Source organism: Carcharhinus amblyrhynchos, chromosome 12 (assembly GCF_965287045.1).
Source record: "Carcharhinus amblyrhynchos chromosome 12, sCarAmb.v2.hapA, whole genome shotgun sequence".
Taxonomy (NCBI): domain Eukaryota; kingdom Metazoa; phylum Chordata; class Chondrichthyes; order Carcharhiniformes; family Carcharhinidae; genus Carcharhinus; species Carcharhinus amblyrhynchos.
The window spans coordinates 7127709-7142921 of NC_137335.1; the positions used below are offsets into that span (position 1 = coordinate 7127709).

General features: G+C 46.7%; 1 protein-coding gene across 2 annotated transcripts in view; it reads right to left on the reverse strand.

Annotated features, from left to right (window-relative positions):
- The window catches only part of LOC145350758 (synaptosomal-associated protein 25), a 118179-nt gene that overhangs the window by 44462 nt on the left and 58504 nt on the right, over positions 1 to 15213 (reverse strand). For both annotated transcript variants that reach the window (XM_080200022.1, XM_080200021.1), the window contains exon 2: positions 1040 to 1169. In XM_080200022.1, the coding sequence (XP_080056148.1) occupies positions 1040 to 1111 (72 nt within the window). In that variant the 5' untranslated portion in view covers positions 1112 to 1169. The remainder of the gene's footprint in view (positions 1 to 1039; positions 1170 to 15213) is intronic.

The window sequence follows — 15213 nt, forward strand, 5'->3', positions numbered from 1 at the left end:
AAGCCTTTGAGGATATGGTAGCATAAAAGTTGTTTTACTGGACTAGGATCTTGGGAATTCAAATCCCACAACATTAGTTAGGGAATTTTATAGAATCCCTACAGTGCAGAAGGAGGCCATTTGGCCCATCGAGTCTGCACCAATCACAACCCCACCCAGCTCCTATCCCCATAATCCCAGGCATTTACCCAAACTAATCCCCCTGACTCTGCAGAGCAATTTAGCATGGCCAATCCACCTAACCCACACATCTTTGGACAGTGGGAGGAAACCAGAGCAACTGAAGGAAACCCATGCACACATGGGGAGAACATGCAAACTCCCCATGGACAGTGACCCAAGCTGGGAATCAAATGTGGGTCCCTGGCATTGTGAGGTAGCAGTGCTAACCACTGTGCCACCCACTAATTTGAAATAATTGATTAATTTTGGAAATAAAAAAAAATGATGTCAGTAACGGTCATCAAGAAACTATGATATGAGAGGGAATTGAGGGTGGGTGGGACAGTAAGGTGGTGTGAGGGCCAGAGGGCGTAATCATTAATGTAACTGGGCTGGAGCCGCAGAGAATGGAGATGAATCCTCTGTTCAGACGTGTGCTGCTGCTCCTCCAGTGTCTTCCACCACTGCTTATTTTTGGCGTTATGGTAATACTGAAATATCACCACCGCAGGGAAACCAATCGGTGGGGATTGGTTTCCCTGTGGCCCGATGGCACAGTGGTTAGCACTGCTGCCTCACAGCACTAGGGACCTGGGTTCGAATCTGGCCTCGGGTCAATGCGCAAAGTCTGCACATTCTTCCCGTCGGCATGTGTTTCCTTCAGTTCCCTCTCACAGTCCGGATAACATGCCGGTTAGGGTGCATTGACCGTGCTAAATTCTCCCACCGTGTACCCGAACAGGCGCCGGAGTGTGGCGACGGGGCGATTTTCACAGTAACTTCATTGCGGTGTTAATGTAAGCCTACTTGTGACGATAATAAGACAAACCCTATTACATGGCGATAGGGCTGAGTGCTCTTGTACTGTTTGACTCACCTCATCAGCCACCTGGTCAGCGCGCTGCTGCATATTTTCCAGCTCATTGCGCATATCTGCATCGTCGGCCATGATGGATCAGCGCTGGAGTTGGAAACTGAGATCCCGGGAATGACAGCACCAGGCAGCTCTATGAGAAACAAAAAGGGGGACAGATTGAAGCGACACGTTTCAGCACAGAGACAAAACCCTTTTCTTCTCCTGTGTTTTCCATTGGAGAAGGTGACAAAATATAACTATTTATTGTCAAAGTTAAGCGATGGGCGACATCCCATTTTACTGATGCGGCAGTGAGGCCCACTCTGAATGGCGACTGCTCTGATTAATGGTCACAAACATTAATTTGTCTCTCCACAGATGCTGCCGGCCCTGCTGGCTATTCCCAGCACGTTCCATTTTCACTTCCAATTTCTGGCATCTGCAGTATTTTGCTTCTGACCAACAACCTGCCAAACGCCCAAAGTTACGGCTAATTCTCACTTTGACCGACATCAGACATTCAAAGTGTTCAGCAAATACCTGCTCTGTCAAGTCTAGGCTTAACCTGGCAGTAGAAAAGATTAGCCTACCTTTGGGGAGAGTGCAAGGAAGGTTCAGCAGGATGTTTGCCTGGTCTCGAGGGTGTTGGCTATAAGGAGAGGTTGAATAAACTTGGATCGTTTTCACTGGAAAGATGGAGGCTGAGGGGAGACCTGATGGAGGTCTACAAAATTATGAGAAGCATAGACAAGGTGGATGGTCAGAGGCTTTTTCCAAGGGCATAAGTGTTAAAGGGGAGGCAATGGTCTAGTGGTATTATTGCTAAACTATTAATCCAGAAATTTGACTAATGTTCTGGGGACCCCGGTTCGAATCCCACCACAGCAGATGGTGGAATTTGAACTCAATAAAAAAAATCTGGAATAAAGAATCTACTCTTGACCCTGACAACCCGTCTGGTTCACTAATGTCCCTTTAGGGAAGGAAATCTGCCATCCTTACCTGGCCAGGCCTACATGTGACTCCAGAGCCACAGCGATGTGGCTGACTCTCAACTGCCCTCCAAGGACAACTAGGCAATAAATGCTGGCCTACCAGCAGCGCCCATTTCCCACCAATGAATAAAAAAAAGCCCGGGGTTTATCCCCAGGGTGGAAGTGTCAATTACAAGGGGGCACAGGTTCAAGGTGAGAAGGGGAAAGTTTAAGAGAGAGGTGCGGGGGAATTTTTTCACGCGGAGAATAGAGGGTGCCGGGAACGCGCTGCCAGAGGACGTGGTGGAAGCAGGCACATTCGCAACATTTAAGAGGCATCTGTATAATCGCTGGCTGGCCAACATTTATTGCCCATCCCTAGTTGCCCCAAGGCAGTTGAGAGTCAACCGCATTGCTGTGGCTCTGGAGTCACATGTAGGCCAGACCAGGATGGATATCTTGATAGGTTCATGAATAGGGAGGGCATAGAGGGATTGGGACTGAGAAGGTTTGCTTTTGTTTAGTTCGGGCATCATGATCAGCGGGGGCTTGGAGGGCCGAAGGGCCACTTCCTGTGCTGTACTCTTCTGCGTTCTTTGCTCTTTACCTGGGGGACTGGAGTAGTAGCAACGTCCTTAATCCGAATAATACCAGCAAACCCAGATTCGTCGACATGTCCTCACCGAGTTTTACTGAGTGACTGTTAAACGTGAAGATTTTGCTTTGAGGGCCAGCTGTCAAATAAAACCTTGGTGCTGCAAAAGTTTTTTAAAATCATACTAAGACATTTCTGAGTCATAGATTTATATTGTGCAAAAAAGAGTGCATAATATCGGTAGCAGCCAGCGTAGCTTTGAGAAAAACAACCTGTTTACCTATCCAGTCTTTGTGAGTGTTAAAACACACGCTGTGGCACATATATAATTGTCAGATTTATCTCCTTTCTCTGATATGCTACACCTCCTGTGTTTAGTCAGAATGTTTCGTCTGTTGGCTGGGCAAACCAAAAATCCTACGTGCATGAAATAAAACCATAACGAGTAGCCGGCAGCGAATTTAAAACTTTAATTCAATTGACTGATCTTCATAAACCACGCTGCTTCATTCTCAGAGCCCAAATTATATTAATTTTAATGAAAGGATCTCGCTCTAATAAGCTCTGGCAGGAAATCAGTGCGGAGTGTCTCAGTTATCTGTTATCAGCTTGAGCACAGCTGCCTTGCTTCAAGACTGACTGAGATTGCTTTTAACCCCAGCCCTGCCTCTGCTGCTACATTACGTTAATCAGGCGATGGTAAAATAGTGCGGCGTGGCACGAGGCTGTTCTGCCCGTCAAGTCTGTGCCAGCTATTTCGTAGGGTAATCCAGCCAGTCCTCATCTCCCCTGCAGCACCCACTTTTAGGAAAATTCCCTCTTATCATATTCCCTTCTGGAAGCCACTTGGTATCCATCATGCTTATCACAGAATCATAGAATCCCCACGGTGCAGAAGAGGCCATTCAGCCCATTGAACTTGCACCGACAACAATCTCACTCAGGCCCTATGTTTTTAACCTGCTAACCCCTGTAATAGGCTTGGAGGGGCAGAGGTCCCTTTGCCAAAATCCCTTTATTTACAATTCCAGCAGCAGTACACAGAGTGCTCGCAGTCAGCAGTCTACCTCCAGGGATGCCAGAGGAACTGACACTCCCGGTTAAGTACAAGGCAAAGATTCCCTGATTGGTCCATCAATTGGACCCTTAATCAGGGAGTTCATATTCCAATAGGCCAATCTCAATGGCCTGACTGAAGTCATTACATCCCTCTGACACTAAGGGGGAATTTAACATGGCCAATCTACCTAACCTGCACATCTTTGGCGTGTGGGATGAAACCAGAGCACCCCCTGTGCAGACACGGAGAGAATGTGCAAATTCCACACAGGCAGTCACCCAAGGCTGGAATTGAACCCAGGTCCCTGGCGCTGTGAGGCAGCAGTGCTAACCACTGTGCCCATACCGGGCAGTGAATTCCAAATCCAAATCCTGTTCTGTATATAAAGGATTTCCTCATGTGGCGCCTGTTCCTTTTGCCGCACGCTTGAGATCAATTTCCTCTAGTTATTGATACTTGGAGGTATCTTTTTATTGACTTTCTCTAAACTCTCCATGATTTTAAAATCCTCTCACCCTGTTCTGGACAGTTTATGCACAAACACACCTGAGTTCAGGCTGAACAAGTTTCTGGACTGGGTCCTGCAACAGGTATTTGCCACCCGGCGATCTATTAAAAGGGGCCAATGGCCTTTTTGACAATTTGATTTGACTTATTATTGCCACGTGTATTGGGATGCAGTGAAAAGTATTGTTTCTTGAAATGGTCGAGAGCTTCAAGTTCCTAAGCGTCCCATTACCTGTCCTGGTTCCCCCATGATATAGTTAAGAAAGCCTCCACTTACTTAGGAGGCTAAGCAAATCTGGCATGTCCACTCACCAATTTCTACAGATGCACCATAGAAACATCCTTTCTGGCTGTATCGCAGCTTGGCATGGCTCCTGCTCTGTCCAAGACCACAAGAAACTACAAATGGTTCAGACCAGACAAAACATGCCGTTCATAGAATACATGGGGAGAAGGAAAGGAGGGAGTCCAGAATGTAGTGTTACAGTCATAGCTAGGGTGTAGGGAAAAATCAACTTAATGTGGGGTAGGTCCATTCAAAAGTCTGATGGCAGCAGGGAAGAAGCTGTTCTTCAATCAGTTGGTACGTGATCTCAGACTTTTGTATCTATTTCCCGCTGGAAGATGGTGGAGTCCTTGATTATGCTGGCTGCTTTCCTTAGGCAGCAGGAAGAGTTGACAGAATCAATGGGTAGGATGCTGGTTTGTGTGATGGATTGGGCTTCATTCACAACCTTTTGTAGCTTCTTGAGGTCTTGGTCATTCAGGAGCCATTCCAAGTTGTGATACAACCATTTACTATGGTGCATCTAAAAATCGGTGAGAGTCGTAGTGGACATGCCAAATTTCCTTAGCTTCCTGAGAAAGTAGAGGTGTTGGTGGGCTTTCTTAACCATCCCGTTGGCATGGGGGTACCAGGACAGGTGTCAGGTCACCTAGGAACTTGAAGCTCTCGACCATTTCCACTTCATTCCCATTGATGTAGCCAGGGGCATGTTCTCCACTATGTTTCCTGAATCATAGAATCCCTTCAGTACAGAAGGAGGCCATTCGGCCCATCAAGCCTGCACCGACAACAATCCCACCCTATTCCCATAACCCCGCATATTTACCCTGCCAATCCCCCCACCCCCCCGAAACTAGGGTAAATTTAGCACGGCCCATTAACCTAACCCGCACATCTTTGGACCATGGGAGGAAACCAGAGCACCCGGAGGAAACCCACGCAGACACGGGGGAGAACGCGTTGACTCCACGCAGAGAATGACCCAGGCTGGGAATTGAACCTGGGTCCCTGGTGCTATGAGGCCACGATGTGGAGATGCCGGCATTGGACTGGGGTAAGCACAGTAAGAAGTCTCAAAGCACCAGGTTAAAGTCCAACAGGTTTATTTGGTAGCACAAGCTTTCAGAGTGCTGCCCCTTCATCAGGCGAGTGGGAGTCTTTATACGCCCTGTTTGTGAACAGAACTCCCACTCGCCTGATGAAGGGGCAGCGCTCCGAAAGCTTGTACTACCAAATAAACCTGTCGGACTTTAAACTGGTGTTGTGAGACTTCTTACTGTGTTGTGAGACAGCAGTGCTAACCACTGTGCCACCACTAAAGTCAATGACTATCTCTTGATAGCCACAATCAGATCAGTTGTGATCTTATTGAATGGCAGAGCAGGCTTCCAGGGCCAAACAGCCTACTCCAGCTCCTTAAGAACACCTTATCTTAAGACTGTTGTGACCATTATCACAATGAACTTCAAACCCCTTCTCCCCCGCAACAGAATTGAAGTTACACAGCTGGAATATGATCCTCACGGCATGTGTAAAATGATAAAATACCGTTTTGCATTTATAAACGGTAATAAAATTCACACCAGCTGCATTCATTACATACAGTAGTTACTTGTAGATTAGCTTAATGTTTTAATTCAATGGCGTGATACTATAATTTTGTAACCTAGCAATTATTTAATACTGAGCAGAACTGCAGGGGTGGCAATGAAATTTGTAACACTTCCAAGAAAGAGAGGCACTGGAAGTCAAACCAGACTTAGCCCCTAGTTCAGAGCTAGCAACCACACATATTCTACAGAGAGCATTCCCTTCTCCCCATCAGCAGAAGATAGCTGGAGGTTTCAAACCATTCCTATTAGTCTGTGATACGGATGCTGTTGCTTCCACGCTTGGTCTATTAAAGGTCATTTTTGAGATGTGGACATTGCTGGTCATGCCAATGTTTATTGCCCATTTCCGATAGCCCTGAGAAGGTGGCCTTTTGTCAGAACTGAGCACCACTCCAGAAAGCGGTAAAGTGTCACCCTCATTGCCCTGGGACAGGGGCGATGTGTAGAGCAGGTTGGGAGAAACACAGCATGTTTCCCTCGCTGTGGTCCTGTTGACCATCTGACAGCTGCATACTGCAGCGAGTAACTCACCTCCTGACTCTCCAAAGCCTCACCTTCATCCACAAAGCACAAGTCAGGAGTGTGATGGAACACTCCCTACTTGCCAGGATAAAAGCAAATTATTGCAAATGCTGGAATCTGAAACCAAAAGAGAAAATACTGGAAAATCTCAGCAGGTCTGGCAACACCTGTAAGGAGAGAAAAGACACAGCTAGCAACTATGGAGAAGTGAAAATTGGGGATGCGCTAATAATCAGACTTGGAGGAATCAGAAATTGCAGAGGATCATCGAGTTGGAGGGGGCCCAGTTTGTTTTCATTCTATTTTATTTAATTTTTACAGTTGTCTACCTTCTATTTCTTTATTGTCTTTCTTCATTTTTTTTCCCCGCCCACTCTTTCTCCCTACTTCATCCCCCTTTCCTTACCTTTTCCACCCACGCTTCCCCTTTTCTACATTCTACCTCTGTCCCATTCCACCCCCCCCCACCCCACCCCCCCAATATCTTCATCTGTCAGAGCTTACAGCTTCTCTGCAGTTTGGCCATTCACACCCTTTACTCTCTCTGAGCACAGCTATTAGCAGTCTTTTCCCCTGGTTTCTATGATTATTACTCATCTTTCATTCCCTCCCCTTGCAGAATAAATATCTCCCACTTTCTATGCCCCATTTGCCTGGATAAGTGCAGCTCCATAACACTCAAGAAGCTCAACACCACCCCGGATAAAGCAGCCCACTTGATTGGTAGCACACATACAAACATCCACCCCTTCCACCACCGATTCTCAGTAGCAGCAGTGTGTACTCTCTATAAGTTGCACTGCAGCAATTCACCAAAGACCCTTAGATAGCACCTTCCAAACCCACAACCCCCTATACCCAACCCCCACCCACTCCCCCCTCCCCCATCCATTCCCTCCGCCCCCACCCAGCCCCCACCCACTCCCCCTCCCCCACCAACCCCCTCTACGCAACCCCCACCCACTCCCCCCCACACCCCCATCCATTCCCCCCACCCCCACCCTACCCGTACTCACTCCCCCCTCCCCCACCCAACCCCCACCCACTCCCCCCTCCCCACCAACCCCCTCCCTCCGCACTGCCCTCTCTGTTGCCTCCTCCAGCTCGAAGATCCTCTGCAATCCCAGGCTTCTCCAAGTCTGACCTCCAGCTCATCCCCAATTTTAACTGCTCCACAGTTGCTGGCTGTGTCTTCAGCTGCCTGAGTTGTAAACTCTGTAATGATCCCCCTGGCACAGTGGGGCGACACGATGGCACAGTGGTTAGCACTGCTGCCTCACAGTGCCAGGAACCCTGGTTCAATTCCCAGCTTGGGTCACTGTCTGTGCAGAGTCAGCACATTCTCTCCGTATCTGCGTGAGTCTGCTCCGGTTTCCTCCCACAGCCTGAGAAGATGTGCTGGTTAGGGTGCATTGGCCGTGTTAAATTCTCCCTCAGTGTACCCGAACAGGTGCTGGAGTGAGATGATGGGACGATTTTCACAGTAACTTTATTGCAGTGTTAATGTAACCCTATTTGTGACACTAATAAATAAACTTCTTAAAAAAAGCAATATTTATATATATATTCAACCAAGGCTCTGCAATTGATATCTATCCTCTTTATATATATAAAAGCAAAATACTGCAAATGCTGGAATTTGAAACAAATATAGAAAATGCTGGAAAAATCCAGCAGGTCTGACAGCATCTGTGATGCTCTGATGAAGGGTCACCCAGACTCGAAACGCTGGCTCTATTCTCTCCTCACTGATGCTGTCAGACCTGCTGAGATTTTCCAGCATTCCCTGTCTTTGTACTCTCTTCTCCTCCCTGACTCCAACTCAGGTCCCACCCCCACCCAGGATGCTCGTGCCCCTGATTGGCTGGCTTTCCCACGCTGCGTCTCCACAGGGTCCAGCCCTGATCATGTGACCCTGAAGGCCCCCTCCCCTTAAAGGGGCCACGTTACCAAACACACAGTGTGTACCAGTAGTGGCAGGTTGAACAGCGTGGAAACACGATAAGTGTTGATGGACCAGTCTTGATGGAAAGGAGACTTGTGGGACTTGAAGAGAGACTCCAGTTATGATTGGAGAAGTGGGTCACCACGGTGACTATCATCAAACGCCCAAAAAGCTGTGGCAGAAAATGAAGTAACATGGATGGAAATCCAATCAAAAGGAAGACAATTTTAAAAATCTTTTACGAGTGTAACTTTCCCCGTTCTTGAAACTTTGATTTAAAGAAGAACTCTCTAGCGACAGAGAGAGGGGACAGAATGATTCTAAACCCAATTAGATTATTCCCCCTGAGGTAGTTTAAAAGAGAAAAAAAAATTAAACCTTTATTTCTCCCAGTAATAGTTTAATTGCTGTTATTGGGTGAAAGAAGTTTTAAAACGTGAAGACAATAAATTGCCAAATAACAAGTGAAGAGTTGTAATAAAATCAAACAAATGTGCGCTTGGTAGATCTTTTGAGAATCCAGAAATCACGTTCCTTGTCGATCCAACATGCTGCAATAACCATGAGATAAAATGCCCTTGAATCAAAATTTCCTTGGGGAGATGTTTCGCCAATCTGACTGGAAATTTGATCCTGTTTTATTAGCGCCTGTATTCCCCTTTTCAATGCTTAATTCTGACAAGGCAGCTGACAGAATGAGGTGGATTTTGTTGCAAGTAGAATTGTGTTTCCACGATGCGCGTCATGCTTAATGCACAAACCCGCCAGCAATTTCAGAGGATTAGGAAATATTCTGTAAATGGCAAATCTGCAGAGCTAGGGTGGCACGGTGGCACTGCTGCCTCACAATGTGCGGTGAGGCAACACCGTGAGCCACTGTGCCGCCGTGCCATCCTATCTTTTTTTTTCCCTTAATTCAAGGGCGGCACGACAGTTAGCACTGCCGCCTCACAGCGCCAAGTGATGGCGTTCCCATGTGCCTGATGCCCTTATTCTTCAACAATTGTGGAAGGCACTGTATAATAGAACTAAAATGGCAGATTACATTGATGGTGCAACGGTTAGCACTGCTGCCTCACAGCGCCAGGGACCCGGGTTCAACTCCCAGCTTGGGTCACTGTGTCTGTATGTTCTCCCCGTGTGTATGTGGGTTTTCCCCTGGCGTTCCGCTTTCCTCCCACAGTCCGAAAGATGTGCGGGTTAGGGTGAATTGGCCGTGCTAAATTCTCCCTCAGTGTACCCGAACAGGTGCCAGAGTGCGACAGCTAGGGGTTTTTCACAATAACTTCATTGCAGTGTTAATGCAAGCTTACTTGTGGCACTATTAAGTAAACTTAAACTTAAATCTTTCTTTCTCATTTTCATTCTCTTTTGATGCTGTACCTGATTTGACTGTAAGTCTCCCTCCTTCTCAATCCTTATATCTCATTAAGGAAGATACATTGTTAGCCTCGCCTTTCGCTGAAATCCCAGCTCACCCATTCCTCTCCCCTTGCCATAGCAACTCATTCTTCCAACCAATCAGGTTATACTCAGGTTGAAGGGTGGAGGGGAAAGTCTAGTTAACAGAACACACTGCACTGGTCCCCAACTTCACCAAGACATAGTTCAATAGCTTCCATGACAGATTTCCATTCTGATTCGATTATTAGATTTAAGTCTGAGACAGACACTATTTTATTGAGTCGGGGAATCAGGGATATGGGCCTAGGGCAGGTACATGGAGTGAGGCCACAGATCAGTCATTGAATGGCAGAGTGGGTTCGCGGGGCTGAATGGCCTATTCCTGTTCCTTTGTACCAGCGCAATACAGTCATTGGGTTCATCTTAAGGGTTTCACATTAGAGTTATGTCACTGTCTTCTGAGGCCGTCAGACCAACTCACAAAGCTGAGGCAGCAAGCTAGATTTTCTTTTAATTTATCCCCTTATGGCACGTTGATGTCACCGACACAGCCAGCATTCATTGCCCATCCCTCATTGCCCTTGAACTGAGTGGCTTGCCAGGCTGTTTCTGAGGGCAGCTGAGAGTCAGCCACGTTGCTGTTGGTCTGGAATCACCTATAGGCCAGACCAGGTAAGGACAGAAGATTTCCTTCCCTATAGGACATGAGGGAACCAGATGGGTCTTTAAAGCCACCAGTCATAGTTTCATGATCATTATTACTGAAAGGAGTTCTCGATTCCAGATTTTATTAGTTGAATTTTAAATTCCACCAGCTGTTGTGGTGAGATTTGAACCCAAGTCCCCAGAGCATTAACCGGGGTGCTCTGGATTACTCATCCAGTGACGTTCAGTGAGCAGGAGCCATACCATGCTGTGATACAACCAGAAAGAATGCTTTCTATGATGCATCTATAAAAGTTGGACCCAATATTGTGTTGGCCAATGTTTCTCGTACCCGGCAGCTGGTTGAAACAGGCCCTTGGGTCCTACTGTGTGAAAGTGGGCAGACTAATGACAGTTTTGATCTTATTTGTTAATACTCAAAGGACCTGAGCTGGTTCCACTGAGAAATCCTCAGTGATGGCTAAACAACCACTAAACAAGGTAAGTTGTTTTTGAAAAAGAGACAATATAGTCACTACATTAGCACTGCTGCCTCACAGCACCAGAGACCCAGGTTCGATTCCCAGCTTCGCTCACTGTCTGTGTGGAGGCTGCACATTCTCCCCGTGTCTGCATGGGTTTCCTCCGGGGGGCTCCGGTTTCCTCCCACTGTCCAAAAGACGTGCTGGTTTGGTGGATTGGCCATACTAAATTCTCCCTCAGTGTACCGGCGTGTGGCGATTAGGGGATTTTCACTGTAACTTCATTGCCGTGTTAATGCAAGCCTACTTTTGACAATAATAAATAAACAAACTAAACTGTGGGTGGCACAGTGGTTAGCACTGCTGCCTCACAGTGCCAGGAACCTGGATTCGATTCCCAGCTTGGGTCATTGTCTGTACGGAGTTTGCACATTGTCCCTGTGTCTGTGTGGGTTTCCTCCGGGTGCTCCGGTTTCTATACACAGTCTGAAAGATGTGCTGGTTAGGTGCATCGATCCAAACAGGTGCCGAAGTGTGGCGACTAGGGGGATTTCACTGTAACTTCATTGCAGTGTTAATGTAAGCCTTACTGGTGACTAAATAAATAAACTTTAACTTCAATGAATAAAACTTTAAACGTTGGAACCAGAGCAATGCAGGAATTCTTGCCTGATTGTATTGTATATTGACTGCTCCCCAGTTATTGCTCCAGACAACCTCACCCCAATCTATCGCACTCACCTTCCAGGGTTTGGCTCAGGGCTACTAGGTGGTTGGGAAGTGATTTGCTGGTCTGTCCACTCTGCCAATCCCGTCCCCACTGCCAATTTTTAGTCTTAGCTATTTAAGAATAAAATGTTTCACATGTTCTAAGCAGCCATAGCATGTTTGGTGAGATGCCAGGTGGGGAGATATCTGCACAGCCATTGGGTGAGGTAGAGAATCCCACTTTGACTTTACACAGCCATTTAAGGAATTCAACCTTACTCCAGGCTGCAATTGGTTCCATATCACTTGTGGGTTGTCCTGTTACCTGGTTATGTAATCACAATCTGTGATCCTCTGCACTCCCTGGTTTTCTGAAATAAATTAACACGACAGTAACAAGAACCATCATCCAGTTTAATCATAGAATCCTACAGCACAGAAGGAGACCATGTGGCCCGTTGAGTCTGCCCTGACCACGATGCCACCCAGATCCTATTCCCATATTCCCATGCATTTACCCCAGCTAGTTCCCCTGACACTAAGGTGCAATGTAGCATGGCCAATCAACCTAACCCGCACATCTTTGGACTGTGGGAGGAAACTGGAGCATCCGGAGGAAACCCACCCAGGCACGAGGAGAATGTGCAAACTCCGCAGAGACAGTGACCCAAGCCTGGAATTGAACTCAAGTCCCTTGCACTGAGAGGCAGCAGTGCTAACCACTGTGCCACTGTGCTGCCCAATAAGATCATTGTTGATCTTTAACCACACCTTTTGATTTGATTTATTACTGTCAAATGTATTGGTAACAGTGAAAAGAATTGTTTCTTGCGCGCTATACAAAGCATGCCATAGAGTACATAGGGGAGAAGGAAAGGAGAGGGTGCAGAATGCAGTGTTTTATAAGAAAGTACAGACATAAAAGAATAGAACAAGAGTAAAAGATAGAAGGTTTGCTGGAGACAGCAAGCAAGAAGTTGCCAAACTCTGGTGCCATCTTGAATCTGACCTTCAATAATGTCTCTCCTTGTCCCAACTTCCTACAACTTGGGAGTGCCCAGGAACCTCTCGATGTTAGGCTTGAATACATGCTAGGATTGAACATTTACTGCTCCCTGAGAATTCCAAAAATTCACAACTCTCTGAGTGAAGAGATTCTCCTCTTCCCAATCCTAAAGGACATGGACCCCTTATCCTGAGATTGTGACCGCCTTGTTCTAGACACTCCAACACTCCAGCCAGATGGTGGCGGGGTGGAACCAACCCCTCAAGCGTCTACCCTGACAAACCTTCTCATAGTTTGAGGGTGGAATTCTCCCCCATCCCGCCCGCCCATGGGAATCGTAGCCGACAGGACATGGACAATGCAAAGATCCGTCAACCTTGGGTAGGATTTTCTGGTCTTGAGGCTGGAAAATCCCACTCCTGTGTGTCAGTGCGATTGCTTCTTGTTTTCCCAAACTCCAAGCAACTAATAAAGGACTTAACAAACATCGAGGACTCGTACTATTTTCCAAAAAGGAGTAAATTGGTCAAGTTTAAAGGGGAATAAGGTAGAAAGGTAGTCACAATATTTCTAATCAGAAATTCAAGCAAGTCTATCACTGTAGCTAAATGACTAGTTTTGACCTATAGAACTGCCTCACAACACTATATTAGAGCTTCATACTTCATCTGTTTTTGAAGAAAATAATATTCTGCAGGTCTTGCTGTGATATTGCATGAATAATACATTTGACAATGTAGTTGCTTTGTCACAAATCTGTAAACCTACAAGCCACAAATCTGACTTGTGAGTGCACTAAATCCAAGCAGTGTGAGCCCACCCCACTACCCAGCCTTCACGCCAGTTACAGTATAGCTCCAATCTGGTGCGACGCTAAGTTTGGACACTCCACCAGCTTGTCCAGAAACCTTCCATACTGCACGTTGAATCTTTTGCAAAAAGCATGAGGGAGTCCGTTCTCTCTCTAATGTTTGAGCCCATGCGCGGAGCTGCCTTGTTGTTGCTGGGTGGAGAGTGAAACAAGAGTTGGCAGCAGAAGATGCCCCCAGTTGGTTGAACATCTGATGCTGTAGATGCCAGTTTGAGACTGGTACTTCCAGTAAAATGTGCTGTCAGTTGGATAGGTTATTCTGATTTTGTTACTGCTTCACAAATTTCCCAAAGAATATGAAAATAATGTTTAATGTTTGTTTTATTAGTGTCACAATTACATTAACATTGAAATGAAGTTACTATGAAAATCCCCGAGTCGCCACACTCCGGCGCTTGTTCGGGTACACTGAGGGAGAATTTAGCACGGCCAATGCACCAACCAGCACATCTTTTGGACAGTGGGAGGAAATTGGAGCACCCGGAGGAAACCCACGCTGACACCAGCCTCCTATCCATTGACTCCGCTGACACTTCCAGCTGCCTCGGAAAAGCAGCCAGCATAATCAAGGACCCCACGCACCCCAGAGATATTCTCTTCCATCTTCTCCCATCAGGAGAAAGGTACAAAAGTCTGAGGGCCAGTACCAACCGACTCAAGAACACCTTCTTCCCTGCTGCTGTCAGACTTTTGAATGGACCTACCTCACATTAAGTTAATCTTTCTGTCTGGCTGAGCTATGACTGTACCACTACATTCTGCATTCTCTCCTTTCCTTCTCTATGAATGGTATGCTTTGTCTGCATAGTGCGCACAAACCAATACTTTTCACTATAATAATCCATGTGACAATAGTAAATCAAATCAAAAAGACAATGACCCAAGCCAGTAATTGAACCCAGGTCCCTGGCACTGTGAGGCAACAGTACTAACCACCGTGCCACCCCAAATAAAAGCAGATTGAAAATTACAAGGAGTTACAATGGATGGAACAGACTTTGGACAGAATAGGCATAAGAGGAGGTAACATGGGGAGGTGGTTATGCTCGGCTGTTTCTGAAAACAGCCCCAATTCCTTCTAAAGATGCCCAAAATCTACAGTTGCAAAGTTCCCCCATGCAATAGGAGGCTGGTATCAGCGTGGGTTTCCTCCGGGTGCTCCAATTTCCTCACACTGTCCAAAAGACGCGCTGGTTGGTGCATTGGCTGTGCTAAATTCTCCCTCAGTGTGCCCAAACAGGCGCCGGAGTGTGGCGACTCGGGGATTTTCATAGTAACTTCATTTCAATGTTAATGTAATTGTGACACTAATAAAATAAACATGAAACATTCAGCCAAGACCATGATGAACGTGCTGCACGCAGAGGAGCAATTTTCACTCCAGATGCGAGTCAGGGAGGTATGGGGACTGGTGCTTGTGCAACACCCCACCCAGAGCAAGTGGTGGAGGACCCGACCCATTTGGGTGCTGGGGTTCTCGTTGGAAGGTGGCCAGCAAGATGGCCAGAGCAAATTGTATCTCCCGACAGACAGCTCATCAAGAATATTAAATGTGGAAACCTCTGAAGCTCTAACCC